Source organism: Triticum aestivum, chromosome 6A (genome assembly GCF_018294505.1).
Source record: "Triticum aestivum cultivar Chinese Spring chromosome 6A, IWGSC CS RefSeq v2.1, whole genome shotgun sequence".
NCBI lineage: Eukaryota > Viridiplantae > Streptophyta > Magnoliopsida > Poales > Poaceae > Triticum > Triticum aestivum.
The window spans coordinates 526,608,458-526,626,506 of record NC_057809.1 but is presented as its reverse complement, the minus strand read 5'-3'; the positions used below and the strand labels follow the sequence as shown (position 1 = coordinate 526,626,506).

Below are 18,049 nucleotides of genomic sequence, written 5' to 3'. Positions count from 1 at the left end.
TAATCATCCCCAAACCAGGATGATTAATGTTATTCAACCAAATATTGAATTTACTAAGAGTTAGAAAATTATTGTGTACGCAACAATATTGAGTATGAATTGAAACATACCGTCAAATTTATCAAATATTGTATCCGAGGGATATGATATTGGACATCCTACTACATGTAGTAGTACAAGTACAGGTTAATGATATTTTGGGAATAATTAGGAGATTACATGAGGTCTCCCATATTACTATTTTTTTATTACGCGAACACATCATCGGTGAAAAGGACTTCACCATCCTTTTGTTGCACAACGTTTTGGTTCTCTTTCTGATGAATATTTGAAAACAATCATTTTCCAGAATATTTTCTGGTTGTACGTTTGCATATTTTCAAAGTTATCCCAATGAACTCATCAGCCTTTTAAATAAATTTGTGGTGTGGTTCGACCATATGTTCGAGGGTTTGGTAATCATAGGTACGATATTTACATAACCACACATTTGACGAACTTGAGAGTTGTCTTTGTGATCATTTTGTTAAAAATGATCTATTCTCTGTTAAGAGGAAATTCTGTCATTGGTTGTCTGTTAGCCTATACTTTTGTTTGAATTCCTCATGGTTCTATTTTGTGACCACTAACTTGCATAGTATTCTCGGTACTAGCAAGAATTTCAAACAATGGTATACAACCGTTCAGTTAATCTGATGATTTTAAGAAATTCTATGTTTCTTCATCATGTAAAATTGTAAGTACCATCAAAAGAGGATGTAAAGTGTATTAATGGCATATGAAAATATTTGATCACGAGATCTCAACTTGATGTTGATTAAGTGACAGAATCGTGAGCTGCGATAGATTTGAGGTCTTGAAAAACGAATGGGTAATCATTCACGATGTGCTCAAGGCATCATGTTTATATTAAGGAAAATATTCAAGGTGAATCTAAATTCATCCATTATGTATTTAGTTCAAAAACTAAGTGAAGTTGGGACACATAAAATGCATATGAACGTTGCAACTTTATAGAGTCAGCGCCAAAAACATAGACGTTGCTTGTTTGACATTGGTTGGTCACTGTGAAAGTATAACCACAATGTGATGTGGACATTGCAAAAATGTTGATACACTCAATCGTTGCCATAATAATGGGATCCATCTTGATGGATGGACAACACTAAAATTATAAATAGTGACATAGGTTTCACTGCAATGTATTTTACCAATGTAATAGAAGTCAATCACGATTATATGCAAATATTTATGTAGTTTTCTATGACATATTCAAGCAAAATGAGGCTTGAATAGTTGATATTAGCACACAATACCGTTTCAGTATATAGCGAGTGTGCAAGAACTATATTTACTATGAGAGTAAAATATTTTAGTGAACAACAACAAATGCTTCAGAGGAGCAAATTTTATAAATATCTGGTGCTTTATAACCATATGTGTAGACCTCAAATTATATAGGATAACACTCTGAAGATAATCACCAATGGTGTAGATCTCGCAGTAATAGAAAACATAATCTGACTTTTGTCAGTAGATGCTCGTAATTCTATTACCTTATGTTATGCTAAATTTATGAAATCACTTTGAAGGTAATTATCTGTCAAAGTGACATGATATAGACCTTGCAGTAATAGTGGATAGTCTGCAAAATTTTGCAGTAGATGCCAATATTACCTTATGATATCTTGAGGTAGTCACATATATTATTAATATTTGGAAGAGCACTTTGAAGGTAATCATCTTGTTAAAATAACAAGATGTAGACCTCACAGTAGTGATGGATAATCTGCAAATGGTGCAGTAGATACCACCAATACCTTGTGATTCACAAATAAAATTTGGAATAGTTACATTAATATTTGGAAAAGCACTTGAAGTTAGTTATCTTATCAAAATGATAAGACGTGGACCTCACAGTAGTGATGGATAATCTGCAAATTACGCAGTAGATGCCATCATACCTTGTGATTCGCAAATAAAATATGATGTAGTCATATTAAGTATGACACTTCACAATCCTTGTTTTGAATTTACATCATAATTTGCAAGAAGAAGAAAAATCAACTGCAAAACATAGTTGTTGCACTTGTCATAAAGAATGCTTGTATCTTGGGATCCATTCCGAATGGAATGGTCGATGCACTCGATAACATAGGCTAAATGCCTTGGGACTCAACAAGGTATTAACCAAAATCTGAAATAACATTAAGCCTGATGGCTTCTGTTGAAGTAGTACTACTACTAAGCCTGATGGCCTGCAAGGCTGCAATACAACAAAATATCAGAGGGTTGATTTGACTGCATAAAACCAGAGAGCCCGTGGGCCTATATGTGCTAGTTATAGAACTTATGTGATATTAAGGATAACCAGAAGTGCTAAAATGCCAAATGACCGAAGAGATAAGGTTCTCTTGTCGTTCTCTGTGCAGCCACGAACGAGATAAGATTCAGTTAGTTTGGCATTGCATAGACCACATCTCCGCCTTGACTCTTGAAGAAATAGTATTAGAAAAGGGTGGTCGCGTTGCCGATTGAAGGTCCTCCTTGGATGTCTTCATGCTGTGCGCCTGGAGTTGGCCGCTGTCGTTCGTGTCGCGTCGGGAGGAACGGCAGCGTAGAGAGGGCGGCCAAGCAGTAGGCTGCGCGCTGCGCGCCGTCCCGCAAAGAGCCGGGCCAGGATGGGTGCTGGCCACCGCCGTCTTTGCGACCGCCGTGCCGTGAGCGGCCGTGGAGCATGGAGATGCGTCGTGCGCCGCCATGGCGTGGGGGCCGTGGCCGGTAGCCGCCGGGAGCCACGGATGCGCGTGGAGGCACAGGAGCCGAACACCGGATCCTGGCTCGCCGCGTCGGCCTCTGGGGCCGAGGGGCGCCGTTCACCACGCGCAGGCCGGAGAGCATCGCAGCACCGACGGCGTGCCGCTGCCTCCTGTCCCAGAGCGGGGCTGCAACGAGGAGAAGGCCGCGCGCGTGCCGGAGGGCGTCGCTGTGGAGGGCTGGCCGTGGCCTTGGTGCCGCATCGACGGACAGAGGTTCGACTGCGTCGCCGGCGATTCGTTGCGATGCGCGAGTGCATCCGCCGCCGTTCTTCCGCTGTGGCCTATTTCTCTAATCGAGAGCAGAGTGCGTGATAACGTGTAAAGAGGAAAAAGAGAGAGAGGAACGAATGGATTGAACAATGATTGCATTGACTGAAGAATAGGGTATTTATACCCATGTACAAAGGCGATAATTACATAATCGGTAACTGGCGGTTGCTAAACTAAATAACCGACCTAAGCATTGATTATTAGGATTTAATTAATTCTTAACAAGTTTGTCAATTGTTCGTAATTTTTTTCCCGGCTTAGGCGTATGTTTGGTCTTATATGGCCTTTTGCCCATGTGTTATTTGTGTGTCCGTTGACGTTGGATGTGTCCAACCTGCTATAAAGAGATCCGGGTGTATGTTTATTGTGTTTGTATCTCCTTGATGCTTCATTTTTAGTCAGTAAAATCCGCCCTTTGTTAAAAACCAGAACAACATGTGTGTTTCGATAATTCCTCCGTGGGTTCTCTCTTTGGATTTTGAGTGAGAAGCCACGTTCCCGTATTTTGCTGATTTTATACGGAATATAAACGCGCCTGCTCTCTCAAAACCCCCAAAACGTAGACATATCAAACGTCACGAGTAACTACATACAAACAGTCGCCGGTGATCCCTGCACCTGAAGCACGATACTCGCCGCACCCATTCGAAGCTTGCACCACCACCTCCGTACTCGAATCTGATTCAACGTATAGGCTGCGCATTACCAAAAGGAAAAACATATGGGCTCCTCCGCTCAAGAAAAAAAATCTGGAGTCACTATACGGCGGCTGATGCACCGTAGGGTCTACAAGACCAAACTTGTAGACGTTCATCTTCCTTCACGTCGTTTTCAGTGGCCAACAAGAAGCCGTGAGACTGTAAGCATGATCGTGACAGACGCCCTAGATGAGATCTTTTGATTAACGCGTTCGGCGAGGAGAAGCATCGGCCAAAGGATATCAGGCGCCGCCGGTTACCATCATCCGTTGTGGTAAGACGTGTTGTCGTTATCACGGGCCACCAGCTACAGAAAAGAAGAAAGTAGACATTTTCCTCCTGCTTTGTTCCTACCATCTCGACCCTGTCAAACAAACAAAAAACCTCTGTCTTGACGAGAGCTAAAGCGAAGGCGGGCGTGATAATTGTGTCGGCAGGTCTGCACTTTGGCTGATGCAGCGGCGATGAGCACTGTATAGAATTGCGGCGGCCGGGAGCGGTATTGCTGATTTCAAAGGCCGCCGACGCAGTGAGCGACTGCACCTAGTTTGCCGGCTTGCAGGGTTGGTGGTTTTGGCTTACGGCCGACTAAGGAGCTGTTTGGTTTAAGACTAAGTTTGCCTAAGGTTATCATATATAAGATTAGGCAAGTTTGATGAACTTGGGTAGAGTAAATTGCACCAAACCACCCGTTTGAAGGTTAGGTTTGTGAAAAACACTGCAATACAATTTTTTTTCAAAAAACATCATATCTACGGTAATCTTTTTGCAAAAAATACTGATTGGCGGATTTGGCTCGTTTAAGCATGTTTATGACAGATGGGTCCTGCTTTTTGCTGACATGGCATGACGGTTTGCTGAAAATGGTGTTAGCTGAGTTTAAATCAAAAACACCCCCAACCTTTCTTTCTTGTGCCGCCCAGCCCCCCCAACCACGCCTCGCACTCGCACCCGCAGCCGAGCAGAGGACGCCGCCCGTCCCGCCCCCGGCCGAGGGGCGGCCTTCCGCCACGCGCCGAGGACGCCCTCGCCGTTGCCGCACCGAGGGGAAAGCAGAGGACGCCGCTCGTCCCGCCCCCGGCTGAGGAGCGCCCTTCCGCCACGCGCCGAGGACGCCGTGCGCGCACTTCAGGACGACTGCATCGCCGGTGTCGCCTACCTCATCCAGGTCCCGCCGGTGCACGCGGCCGTCACTCGTGACAGAGGAGCAGGAAATCCGAGATGCAGATGGGGCCGCGGCTCGATTCTTGCTGGATCCGACGCGAGAGCTGGTTAATTGCGACGAATTTCGTGGAGCTCAGGGCCATGGCGATGGGCGGCGGCGGCGCTCCTGCATGCTGCTCTGCTGGTTCGAGGGAGGGAGAGAGAGAAACTCGGGAGACTGCCGAGGTCGTGCCGCCACGCCTACGTCTTCCTAATGCCCGAGCCTGCCCGGAGCCTCCAGCCGCTCCAAGCGCCCGTGCTGCTCCCGACCTCGACTTCCTCCGTAGAATATCACGACGCGGCGAGCAGCTCACAGGGCAGCGGCGAGAACCAGCTCGACGGGTTGCGGTGAGGGGAGCAGCAGCACCACGGAGAAGCCGGGGAGGAGCGGCAGTTGGTAGCGACGGTGAGAATCGGCAACACCGGCGAGCAGCCGAGGGGACGACTTGCGCGTGCAGCGGCGCTCACCCTAGTCGTCGTGAGATCCATATCGGGCTCACATGTGAGGGGCTAATTGCGTTTTTGTTTTTCAGTTCAGGGGTGTCTATGTAAATTCTAGGAACTACTTTGTAAATTTAGAATAAAACCCATCTGGCACAAAACGTTATGCCACGTAAGCAAAAAATGGACCCACCTGTCATAAACACGCTTAAACGAGCCAAATCCGCCGATCAGTGTTATTTGCAAAAGGATTACCGTAGACATGGTGTTTTCTGCAAAAAAAATGTATTGTAGTGTTTTCGCAAATCTAACCTTCAAACTGGTGGTTTTGTGCAATTTACTCACTTGGGTAGGTATTTGATTCAAGCCATACCTTAGGCAAGTCACACCAGGGTCCCACATCACATACACTTAAAAAGTGTGATAAGATTTCTTTAGACTTGCCAACTTGTGGCTCTCATTTTGAAAAACTAACTTTAGGCAAGTGTGTCAACATTGTATGGAAAAGTGTGACATGGTTAGGTCTAGAACCAAACAGCCCCTAAAACTGCTTGTTTCACCGCCGACTAAAACCGCTTGTTTGCCTCATTTCATAGTCCAAGTGGTATTCTGTTGTTTGCGGCAACTAGGGTTAACACCGGCCCTTGATTAACTTCATAGCTTCAGCGTGGACTCGATAAGGCGCACTGGCGCCAAGTTCGAACTATTAAGCAATATTTTATGTCTGGGTATCCCGTAATTTTTTTTTGCAAGTCAGGGTAAGATGAAGCTGATTACACCAAATTCGTGGTCATGCATGCAAAAAGTAAGCCAAGACAAGCGGTTTTTGCTTGACTTTTTACCATGGTTATTGTATTTAACCGCGGAATTTAAACACATCTTAATCCATGATTTCGGTTCATAATCCACTTACATGTTTCTCGAAGCTTCTAAGTTTCCGGGGCCGGCCACCTTGAATATAAAACTTCTGCGTCACTCTGGTCAGTTTGATAGGTAGTAGCTCCCAAGCATGTGATCATCCACCTCCCATTATTGTGGTCCTGCGTAATCTAATCATACTTTACACTCCTAAAGACACCCTAATGGATGATTCTAGGTCGTAATCGCAGTACAAGTTTCTCGAAGTTTCGAAGCTCCGGGCCACCCTGGCCCGTCCCCAATATTCAAACCGAGGAGCCAGCAACATATATAAAGGCGGAGCTTTAGCGTGGACTTGATAATGCCTCTCACGCACTTGCGCCGAGTTCGAACTGATAATCAATATTGTAAGTTTGGGTAGATGAAAATCCGTGGTCATCCAGGCAAAAAATAAGCCAAGACAAGCGGTTTTTGTGTGCCATTTACCCCAGTCATTATATTTAATCGAAGAACTTAAACACATCTTAATTCATGATTTTGATTCGTAATCCACTTGCATGTTTCTCGAAGCTTCGAAGTTCACCGGGCCGGCCACCCTGAAGATAAAGCTTCCGGGTCACCCGATCAGTTTGGTACGTAGTAGCTCCCGAGCATGTGATCATCCACCTCCCAGATCATCCACCTCCCATTGTTGTGGTTCTGCGTAATCTAATCATGATTTACACTCCTAAAGACACCCTAATGGACCCTAATGGATGATTCTAGGTCGTAATCGCAATACAAGTTTCTTGAAGTTTCGAAGCTCCGGGGCCACCCTGGCCCATCCCCAATATTCAAACCGAGGATCCAGCAGGCATATAGAAAGGCGAAGCTTTAGCGTGGACTCGATAAGGCCTCTCGCGCACTTGCACCAAGTTCGAATTGTTAACCAATATTGTAAGTGTGGGTAAGATGAAAATCCGTGGTCATCCATGCAAAAAATAAGCCAAGACAAGCGGTTTTTGTGTGCCATTTACCCCGGTCATTATATTTAATCGAGGAACTTAAACACATCTTAATCCACGATTTCGATTCGTAATCCACTTACATGTTTCTCGAAGCTTCCAAGTTCCCCGGGCCAACCTGAAGATAAAGCTTCCGGGTCACTCTAATCAGTTCCATCGATAGCTCCCTAGCTAGCATGTGATCGTCCACCTCCCACTATCGTGGTCCCGCGTAATCTAATCCTAGTTTAGACTCCTAAACACACCCTAATAGATGATTCTAGATCGTACAAGTTTCTCGAAGTTTCGGAGCTCCGGGGCCACCCCTGGCGCGTCCCCATTATTCAAACCGAGCCAGCAGAGCATATAGAAAGGCGGAGCCCCATTGGGCGAGGCGAGGCGCGCCTTTCCCGTTGGCCAACCCGCGCTCCGCCCCCCGACACCTGTTCCATTTAAAATGCGCGCGCCGACGTGGCCTCGTGCGCGGCCACTGACCCCCGTCGCCTCGCCGAGGCCCGCAATTAACTAATCTCCAAATCCAAATCTCTTCCCTCCTAATCCCTCGCCTCCTCCCCCTCTCGCCGTCGCCGAAAGGCCAATTCTCCCTCCACCGCGTCGTCGTCGTCATTCCCCGCCTTTTTCTATCCCCCACTAGGGTCTTCTGGATCGGCCCCGATCCTTCCAGACACTTCCGCTCCCCCGCTATAAAAGGCCGGCGAGCGCCACCAGACCCTCCATCGGCGCTCGCACCGCACGCACCCAACAACCCCCATTCTTGGCTGGATGGTGGCCGGAGCTCGCGGAGGACTCGAGGTACAGCTGCTGCATCTCTGCTTTTGTTCTCTTACTACGTTTTGTGTTTGAGCTGCTTGTGCTGCGGTGGTGTGGGATGGTGGATCTGGCGGTTTTGAGTAGGTTTCATTCATCGGTAGGGTTCATGTACTGCAGGCGATTAGATGGATTTGGCCGCAGGCTGTTTAAAATTTTAGATGGCATTTGTGGTATGGATGTAGATTCATGTACTGCAGGGGATTAGATGAAAGCCTGCAATGCGGATTGTTTTTCCACCAAAATTTGAGCGGTATGGTTCGATTTTTGTACTCTCAGAAAGCTCGACTTCCGGTGCGCCAGCACTTTCAGGTATACTAGTGCACAAGACCACCCAACTTTCTGAAAAAAAAACATAATAAATAAATAGCAGCATTCATACAACATGTATGCATTTCTTTTGTTTTTATTCATTTATAAAAAAATTGCAGCATTAGAAAAACATGTATGTGTCGTGTTACATATTTTCATATATCTGAGTTCGAAACACACTTCCAAAAGGAAAAGGAAAATCCACCTCTGAATACTAGCAGCAGGATAATATTCAATCCTCATAAATTTGTGAGCGAAGTTGTGAAAAGATTTGGATCTGATTTTTCAATCCTCATTGTTTGTTTGTGAAGTTGTGAAAAGAATTTGGACCTGAATTTTTGTGATACAGTAAGTGCCTATTATCTCCGTGCCATAAGTTAATTTCAGATATTTTTTTGTTCGTATTTTTCAGCCGTGTTTTTCATGTGCTAGTCCACGAGTAGTACACCTCAGGGCACTATCTATATCCTTGTTGCCATTTAACAATAAGTAGCTAATATCGCCAACTCTGATGATGCACTATCTATATTCTTGTTGCCATTTAACAGTAAGTAGCTAATATCCCCAACTCTGATGATGCATTAGTTTTAGCACTATGCTGGCTTCATTTACACTTTTGTATGAAGTAGCAATCTCCCCATTTCCTTTGTCAGTTGTTTAAAGTCGCAGTGCACGTTCATTCACTTTGCTGATGTATATCAAATTATCAATTAGTTGACATTGGCTACGAAATATTCTAATGCTTATGGTCTGTCGCTTGACCAGATACGCATGTGGCGGCACCGAGCATGAGGCAACAACTGCATTACTTGCGGGGAAGGCGCAAGTAGGACGCCTGCATTACTTGCAAACAAGGCGCAAGTAAGACACTGAAATGTAGTATAATTCTTCATCTCAATATGTATAACCTTAACGGGTCTGATCGTGACACCAAGCTATTGTTCCACGACTGACCATTTTCGGCATGTATTACTGAGTGTTAACGAGAATCTCGTTGGACTAATTTTTGTTTGGGGTGTATGTGGTGCTAGAGTTCACCTTGGTGGAGCCTCTCCTTCACCCTTGCATGTAACCAATGGTTTTTAACTTTTTATACGTTTCCATCATAGATCCATGCTTTCTGAATTTTGGACATTGTTGTACTTGTGAAGTACTCCCTCTTTAGTGATCTAAACGGTCTTATATTAGTTTACAGAGGGAGTACTTTCACAAGTAATGAAGATTGAAGAACGTTGTAATTTTCCATGACCGCACTATAGGATCCAGGTGGAATGTGGGAACTGAAATCTGCCAGCATCGACTTGAAGTATCAACCAGCCTAATTATTAGTTCATAGAAGAACTAGAAAAATTAATGCTGATTGTACACAGCTATCGATACACAATTACTTTAATGTCATGTGGGCATAAGCATAAAAATTATGATGTTACAACTAGTATCATTACAACAACCATTATGTCACAACTTCAATATAATATAGCCCCTGGCAGCATAATCTGTCCTGTCTGTAGTCTGTGCACTTTTCTTTATGGGCTAGTATAGCGCACAACATGCTGCATTATCCAACTCCAAGTGCTCTGAATCATGATTTGATATTTTTGATTACCCATGACGTTGCCCAGAATGTATTAGATCGTCTTAGGACAGTTGAAGTCTGCTACATTCAAAAGCATATATCCTTGATTAGGTGTATGTATACTTCTTGGGATAATCCAATTTTGGATGCTAGAAGAGAATATTTACCCCAGTGCTGGAGCGTCTGTTTCGGAGTGCTCCTGTTCATTTTGTTGTGCCTGGCTCAGTTCAAGATTAGCAGGAATATTTGCGTCTTGTACAATACGAAAGCTGTAGGGAGTGCTAGAGCTTTTATTTGCATCAGTGGCACCTCCCGATTCACAGCTCTGAAGCTGAAATTAAGTCGTTAGTTTAGCTTATTTCTGATAACGTGCCATCATTTGACTAAAGTTTTTGACAAAGGATTGTGCACCAAACCTTTCTGCTCAGTTCCATTTTTTGTTGTGACATGATGTTTAATCTACGACACAGTTCCGTGTTTTCCTGGTGGATTAGACTTCCCTGTTGCAGAGTTTGTTTAGAAGTTAAAATGTTAGTAGAAATCTTCTATGCATGCAGAGTTCTTTGAAATAATATAAGTAGGACATTAATTGTAAGGCCAAACCTTCCTGTGTAACTCTTCAATTTCACTTCTCAGAAGGTTGTCCTGTTTAATAGATTTTTGCTGCATCATTAGATTGAAGCAAACAGTAACACAAAATTACAGATGGTGGATAACACATGTAATAACCTTCCTTGTTTTGATACTGCGTAAACTCATTTCGAGCCGATTCTCTAAACCCTGGAGATCTCTTACACCTAGGCTGGAAAGCTCCTCTCCCATCAGTTGCCTATAATCATGCAAAATAGTTACTCATGGCATTCCATTAATACAGTTGAAATACTTCTAAGTATTGCTAGTAAAACCCTGTTGTGCGTAAATGGGAATCACTTTGAATGATGGAGCATCTAAGTTTTGTTTGGGTACTTTTTTTATTATATTTCTGTTTGATAATTACAGTATGCAGCAGTTACTTCCGCTTATATTAATTGGTGATTTATTTTCTTTGCAGAATTAATAGAAGATCACCATACTTGTGGCTTTCTTGCAAGTCGTGCAGTTGCTGCCTCAAGCTTGCTGCCTCCCTTTGCCAAAGCTATCAGAAAAAACATAAAGTTCTGTTAGTTTCCCTAAACTTTAAAACATGTTCTACAAAATTGATCTAGAAATGATTGGCTTACTGTGCTAATTTAAAGCAATATAATTACTCGACAACTGCATATGCACATGTTAGAAGCAAGGCAGTAGAATACTTATGTTTTCATCTGCTGGCAGGTAGCAACACGTATAGATATATCACTCTGAATTGAGTTATGGACCAAACATTAAGAACTTCCCACTTTGTTGGCACATCCCATCTGTGAAATTACATATAAATTTATGTACAGGCAGTGTTCTCAGGGTATGGATTCAAATATTTTGGTGAAAACAGAATAGCTGCTGTAATAATTTTAGAAATATTATGCACACGGAGGATTTTTAATGTGATGGTGCGGCTGCACACCTATAAGCCTCCACCCTTGCCCTTACCCTCTCTTCTAACCATTTAATTTAAGTAATCCCAACTAGTTCAAGCCTTACTGTACATCAACATGGTCTCATCCTGTATTTGCATGATTCATCTGGAAGAAAGACAACATAATTTTCATTTTAAGTCATATCCTCTCAGTCTTAGGCAGCTACTATTTATGAACTTGGAAGCCGGCGCAGCAGGTATGGGAGGTAAGATACTTGATAGATTATGAGGTTCAGTAATGTGTTGTTCGCTAATTTTGGTTGTCCACCTGTGCTACAGGATCTTCACAGAGTAGCAGGGTGTAGCAGAATCAGTGGAGCTCTTAGACGGGAGCAGCTGCGTCAAATGCTATGTATGTCCCAGGCTTGCAGATCTACTTAAAAGTCAAAATATCTCAAGTTTGGGCTCTGCTTCAGTGCTCACCTTTTGCAGCTCTACTCTTTCACTCGTCTAAATCAGCTATTGTGTTGTGATATCACTTCCCAGGGTCCCAACTTTGACTTTATTTTCGAACAAGAGGTGGGGCGGCGGCTGTTTTTTGATGCCGAGCCGCTGAAGTGTGGCTTCAGGAGGAAGGGCGCAATGGCGCAACAGAGTGTCAGTCTACTAGTTATTGCAGTTACATGCACATGCCCGAGTACCAACTACTGACGGACATGTCTTCAGTCTTGAGTAACAAGCATGTTATTCCGAAGCTGCCCGACACTTTTGTACTAATAGAAATCTGTTTATATTTCTGTCCACAACTTCACCAGCAAGGTGCAATTTAGAAGGAAAAATTGAGAGCTTGCCAAACTTAGGTATGTCCGATAGTCTTATCTTAGCCGTCTGTAAGAATTGCTAGTTAGGAAAGAAGAAAAGAGAGCAATAGTCTTTCTGTAGTTGTATGTACACTCTCTATGATTCTATAGACAAATTGCTGATGGTGTCTTTGCTCTTGTCTTAATGTTGTCTGTAACTTCTATCTGCAAACGGCATGTCCAAAACTAGAACCATTATAGCACAAATTATCTATTTTATTGTCTGTATAAATGATCAGTAGTATGTGATACTGTTGTATTATGTCTTTAAAGGCTACAAACCAAAACCTCCCTAACGAAAACCAAACTAATTAAGCAGAAAACTGATAAAATGAAAGGTATAAAAAAAAGGCAAAAGAAGGTTCTAAGGGGAAAAAAAGCAGAGGCAAAAGAAGGTTCTAATGGTTCTAAACTAGATTTTGTTGTGCAATTCCCAATTTATCTGCACTTCATGATTTATGATAGGTCTAAGTTCTCAGAACTCATCTGTCGGTATTGACCCCAATAAATTTAGCCTCAACCCAACACATAAACATGGACTCAAGCTAGCGTCGAGTAGTCAGTTTTGACTTGTGAGGGTCTTTGCAGCCTTCTCCTTTGATCAAGACACACATTTTGCATGATCATGCATGCACGCATGAAAGATGTCGCAGTATCGGCAATAGCTAGCTAGATAGCATCTTAGTTTTTTCGATAAATGAAATTTTTATTAACTCAAAATGTAGCATCAAGAGGTTACAAAGTATAATGAGCATACACCTAGCTTCTGCATAACTAAGACAATATCTTAGTTAAGAGAAGAAATCAAGCAACCTTGGCCCTAGAAGTTGCCCTCAGGTAAACCAACTTCACATGCATATCTGTCAGCAATCCTTTAATCATAGCCGGAAAATTTGATCATTTGGCCCACTACCATGCAAGCATACCTTAATTTCTAAAGTTCATATACAATGAATTACTACAAGACAAGGGTAATATTAGGGGGTAATGTAGATTTTTGTTTCAAGATCACACATTTCATTTTATATTTAGTAGAACGAATTTGAGAAGAAAGAAAAGAAAAAGATTAACTCAGCCAACCAACTGCCACGTAGAAAAAGAAAAAGAAAAGACCACGGGTGGTGGTTTTGCTGCTGTGTGGATTTGTTTGTAATTTATTGTACACACAAATGGTTATAGCTAAAACTGATTATATTCAAATGAATCATCGTACATTCTATCTATATTTTGCCTATAAGTGACCTGGTACAACTATTGTCTGTACTATTGTCTATGGACTTACAAGTTGAACCAAAACATTTCTAACGAAAACTAAAGAAACTAAACTAACCAAGCAAAAAAAAAGAGAAATGAAAAAAGAAAAGGGAAAAGGACGGGTAGCAAGATAGGACTTCTAAAGGATATGCAGATTTTGTCATGTGATTCCTAACTGATCTGCACTTTATGATAGGTCTTTAGGTTCTCACTAATCTGTCAAGACTCAGAGATCGAACCAGTAAACTTAAGCTCAAACCAAACACACACATGAGCAAAGCTAGCATCTGAGTAGTCAGTTCTGATTTGTGAGGGGTCTTTCCGGCCTCCTCACTTCTTCAAACAAGATACATGGTGATGCATGCACGCCTGAAAGACACCGCAGTCAGTGGCAGAGGTAGGAATCAAATATCATGGGGGCCAAATGACTTGTATGTTTTTTTTTGATAAAAGGGGCCAAATTACACAATACACGTATTTTTCTTAAAATCTCAGCGATGAAAGACACAAAACAAGCATAAATTTGGAATTTGGGGGGGGGGGGGGGGGGGGGGGGCTGGCTCTTGCCAGTCCCCCTTTCTCCGCCAGTGGCCATGGTAGAGACAACACCATCTTAGCTATAGAAGAAATTAAACCAGCTCGTGGGATGCTGAAAACGTAGAAATAGAAAAAAAACACAGGAATATGATAGGAATGAATGTGCAAAACGGAGGATTCGAATAACATAAAATTTCTTACACTCGGTTCATAGGAATAAGAAAAATACATGAGTCCACACAGTCAAATCATGTGAAAAGTATAATTAGGATGTTATTATGCCACTGAAGACTCTGATCTCATATTTCTTGCGTAAAAATTCTAAAAGGAGGTCCAAGCCGATTGTAAAATTCATGCGTTTTTCCTTTGAAAGTGAGATCAAAGGACATTTTCCTCTACTTTTCCTTTGTTTCATCTCTTTGAACCGAACAAACGAGTAGTGCTGCTAAAGGAATTTTTTCTATTTCTATATACTTTTTTTGAATTTTACATGAATCCAAGATGCCCTAGAAGGTGCCCTCAGTCAAGCTAAATGACACATGCATGTGTGTTAGCAATTCTCTGATCGTAGCCATCTTATTTTAACTACTATGGATGCATACCTTAATCTCTGAAGTTGCATTCACGCCAGCCTGCTCCTCTTTTGCCTTGGTATATCGGTCTATCACAGCTTTCATGCTGACACAGTGACATGCAAACAAGCAAAACAAAATAGATCCGTCAGTGTTTCCTTTTCTGCACTTGCAGCTACAATAGTAAGACATTTAATCTGTTAGATATGACTTAATTCTCTACACTGTTACAAACTATCATCCCACATCTTTTTAATGCATGGTATACTAAGATTTACGTTCTAAGTTGAAGAATGGTAACTTGGTGCCTGGTCTCCGTGTGTATGCACAGAAGAAGTAAGAATCATATGTGACTTAAGATGTTCACAGTTTAAGTGATTATTTTCTTACATTAAACTGCAGTATTGGAGTTATTCATGATTTGCTCTTTCACTTCATGAGATGGGATTATTGATCTCCCATAGATTAATCTATGAACTTTACTTCAGAAACATATAAAAGGGACGAGCTGTACTGTATGATCCAATTAATCCATGTCATCTAAATTATACTAGATGATACCCGCAGGTTGTTGTGGAAATATTTTGCAATACATTTCAATGCAATTTTATTGTATGGAGCATGAATAATTGAAGTAACAATATGATAACTAAAACTGAAAATACATATGATTTATTGTGTTATGCTATTGCATAGTTGCAAAATATCTTGCATAATAGAAAGGAAATTCTCATGCATATTTGCATACTGAGTTTTTTTATGCATTGTTGCATGTTGTGATGGAGTGTTTTTTTATACATGTTGGTGTGGGAACAATGTGATTTAAAACCCACTTAGGTGCATTAATGCATGTTGCATGGTAGAGGATTCACATCCGTGCAACAATTTGGATGATGTAGAAGCACGCATGTTGAGATAATTAGAGTAGTGGAGATCACTCTCTTAGGGATATAGGATAGAATATGGAACACTGCAGAATATAATAACTCATGCACTAATTACCCTCTTAAGCACACATTTAGCTATCTTAAATTTGACCATATGATTCTCTTTTAGCGTCTTAGTATTTCAACTATAACATTATTTATGTCCTATAGACTGCACTATTACAGTACATATGTCACTACCTATTTAGTAAGATACAATATTCTCCTCTCATTTGTTTGTGTCAAAAAAAGGAATATAGTTTGTATAAAATGTGCATTGCACGCACATGCATGGCTGCTAGTTTATAACCATTAATTTTCTTTTATACCAATAGTATTATCATGACCAATATGCCTCTAATTCTAAGGAGCAGAAAAAAACCCAGGTTTAGAAGAAATACAAAAAATATTTTGTTATTCAAGATAGTTGTAAATGAGCCATAGTAAGTTCGATGGGGAACTTTAACAAATTTGCACACCCTAAAAAAATGATCTTGCGGGTAAGGTTTTTGTTACAATTACGGCTCTTGGATCTTTTCTTTTTGTGAAAGGAATGCTGGAAGGGAAGCCCCACGAGTGATTTTTGTTTTTGAAAGAATAAGAATAAGAATCCGAATCCGCATCCACTCCCCTAACCAAGTGAGTTAGATTCACTTCTTGTACTCTCTCCATTTCTAAATATAAGTTCTTTTAGAGATTTCAGTATAGACTATATACGAATGTAACTTATTTTATAGTTAGATTCACTAATTTTTGCTTCGTATGTAGTCTATATTGAAATCTCTAAAATGACTTATACTTAGGAACGGAGGGAGTATATTGGATCCCATTCAATGACCTTTGTATTCCCTACTTTTTTCTCTCTCTCTCTCTCCATCTCTATTTGTGTGTGTGTGCGCGCGAGTGTGTCTACCCTAGAAGCCGGCCTTCACCCCAATCTTGGCATCGTCGTGGCCATCCCGCGGCTCTGCTACTTGCCACCTACAGATCCACCGCCGCAGTCCTCCTCATTGACCCGTCAATCCAATATTGGCCCACTAGTCACGTCCCTTGTTGCGCCACCTCACAAGTCCCAACAAATTCTAAGGTACCAACACCCTTCATTTTAAGCCTAGGGTGCATGAGTGCATTCTCCGGCTTCGGTGACCCCACCATGAATACCTAACCCACGAGCAAAGTCATTGTCCTCGGATTCGTTGACTATGACCTCTATGGCGAAGCCGTGGATCTCGGCTTCGCCTTTGTCTTAGCTCACGTTACTGGGGATCTCTTAGATCAGAAGGTGCTCTGGCGACCATGCCTTCTATCAAACCCGATGAAGAAGGGGATCAAGAAGGAACAACTTTTTTTAGAGAAGGGGTAACCCTGGCTCCTGCATCATACGATGCGCACAACCATAGAAGCAATAGTTGGAACACGCCGACTAGATTTTAAGAAAATTCTAGGCAACTGCAACTCAAGCAAAATCGTTGAAAAATTGACTGTAGTGGTAAAGAGAGAGGTATACCTCAACCGATCTATATACACATCTAGTAATATGACATAACTAGCTAGCGAGAAGAAGTTCCTCTCTTATTTTTCGAAAAAAAGAAAGAGAGCGAGAAGAGCATGGGACTATGGGAGGCAGGCGGCGCTAGTACAGAAAACGGTCAGAAGATAACCTAATTAACCAAAAGCGATCAGAGTATCCGCATAGCACATGAGAGGTATATTATGTGAAACGAATTAATTACTTGGTGCTGGAGAACTCGTGGAGCCTGCCGGTGCTGGAGAAGACGACGAGGCCGACCTCCGCATCGCAGAGGATGGAGAGCTCCTTGGCCTTCTTCAGCAGCCCGCCCCGCCGCTTCGAGAAGGTCACCTGCCTGTTCGTCGAGTTGTCGATCCTCCTTATCACTATCTTCCCCCTCCCCATCTTTGTCAGATCTAACAGCTAGCAGGCAGAAAACCTAGATCAAGTTAGAGAACACCATGAAGAAGGCAAGTAGATATATAGAACACCGACCAGAACCAGTGATAGATACATAGGGAAGTACCGGACTCAGAAGAAGAAGAAGAAGAAGAAGAAGAAGAAGAAGAAGAAGTGTATGGGGGCTGGTCTTATGTGGGGAAGGTAGAGCTTCTGATATTCGTCTAACTAGTTGTACCTAGTACCTAAGAGAAGGAGAAAGCAAAGCGCTGCTTAGGTTTTATATATGCAGGAATGGAGGCAACAGTGGCTGAAATAGCACTCATTCTGTACACCAAGCTACTCACTGGGCCCGGGCAGGTTACCTCAAGTAGGTTGTGCTTAATGGCACCTGGCTACAGCTAGCGTGTTTCTTTTTTTTTTGGCGGAAAACAGCTAACGTGTTAGGCATCTCTAATGGGTACCCGCAAATTTTTCTCCTACACCCGTCCGCGGACAAAAGGAACTA

The 18,049-nt window shown here is 42.3% G+C and overlaps 1 protein-coding gene and 1 long non-coding RNA gene across 3 annotated transcripts; one reads left to right on the top strand and one right to left on the bottom strand.

Annotated features, from left to right (window-relative positions):
* The first annotated feature begins 7,659 nt into the window (after positions 1-7,659).
* Positions 7,660-12,489, top strand: LOC123128285 (uncharacterized). Its single transcript, XR_006463024.1, has 4 exons — positions 7,660-8,085; positions 9,178-9,273; positions 11,040-11,895; positions 12,030-12,489. It is a non-coding gene; the product is annotated as an uncharacterized lncRNA (long non-coding RNA).
* Positions 9,755-17,839, bottom strand: LOC123128283 (MADS-box transcription factor 57). 2 transcript variants are annotated; one of them, XM_044548251.1, is made up of 9 exons: positions 17,669-17,839; positions 17,366-17,565; positions 14,737-14,812; positions 11,062-11,123; positions 10,718-10,817; positions 10,592-10,633; positions 10,405-10,488; positions 10,156-10,319; positions 9,755-10,069 (listed from the first exon to the last, which is right to left on the bottom strand). In XM_044548251.1, exons 2-9 carry the CDS (start codon positions 17,545-17,547, stop codon positions 10,051-10,053), a joined length of 729 nt encoding a protein of 242 aa, XP_044404186.1. In that variant the 5' UTR covers positions 17,548-17,565; positions 17,669-17,839; the 3' UTR covers positions 9,755-10,050. The 2 variants fall into 2 exon arrangements, with proteins under 2 accessions (XP_044404186.1, XP_044404187.1); XM_044548252.1 differs by having other exon boundaries at positions 9,755-10,066.
* Positions 17,840-18,049: the final 210 nt, after the last annotated feature.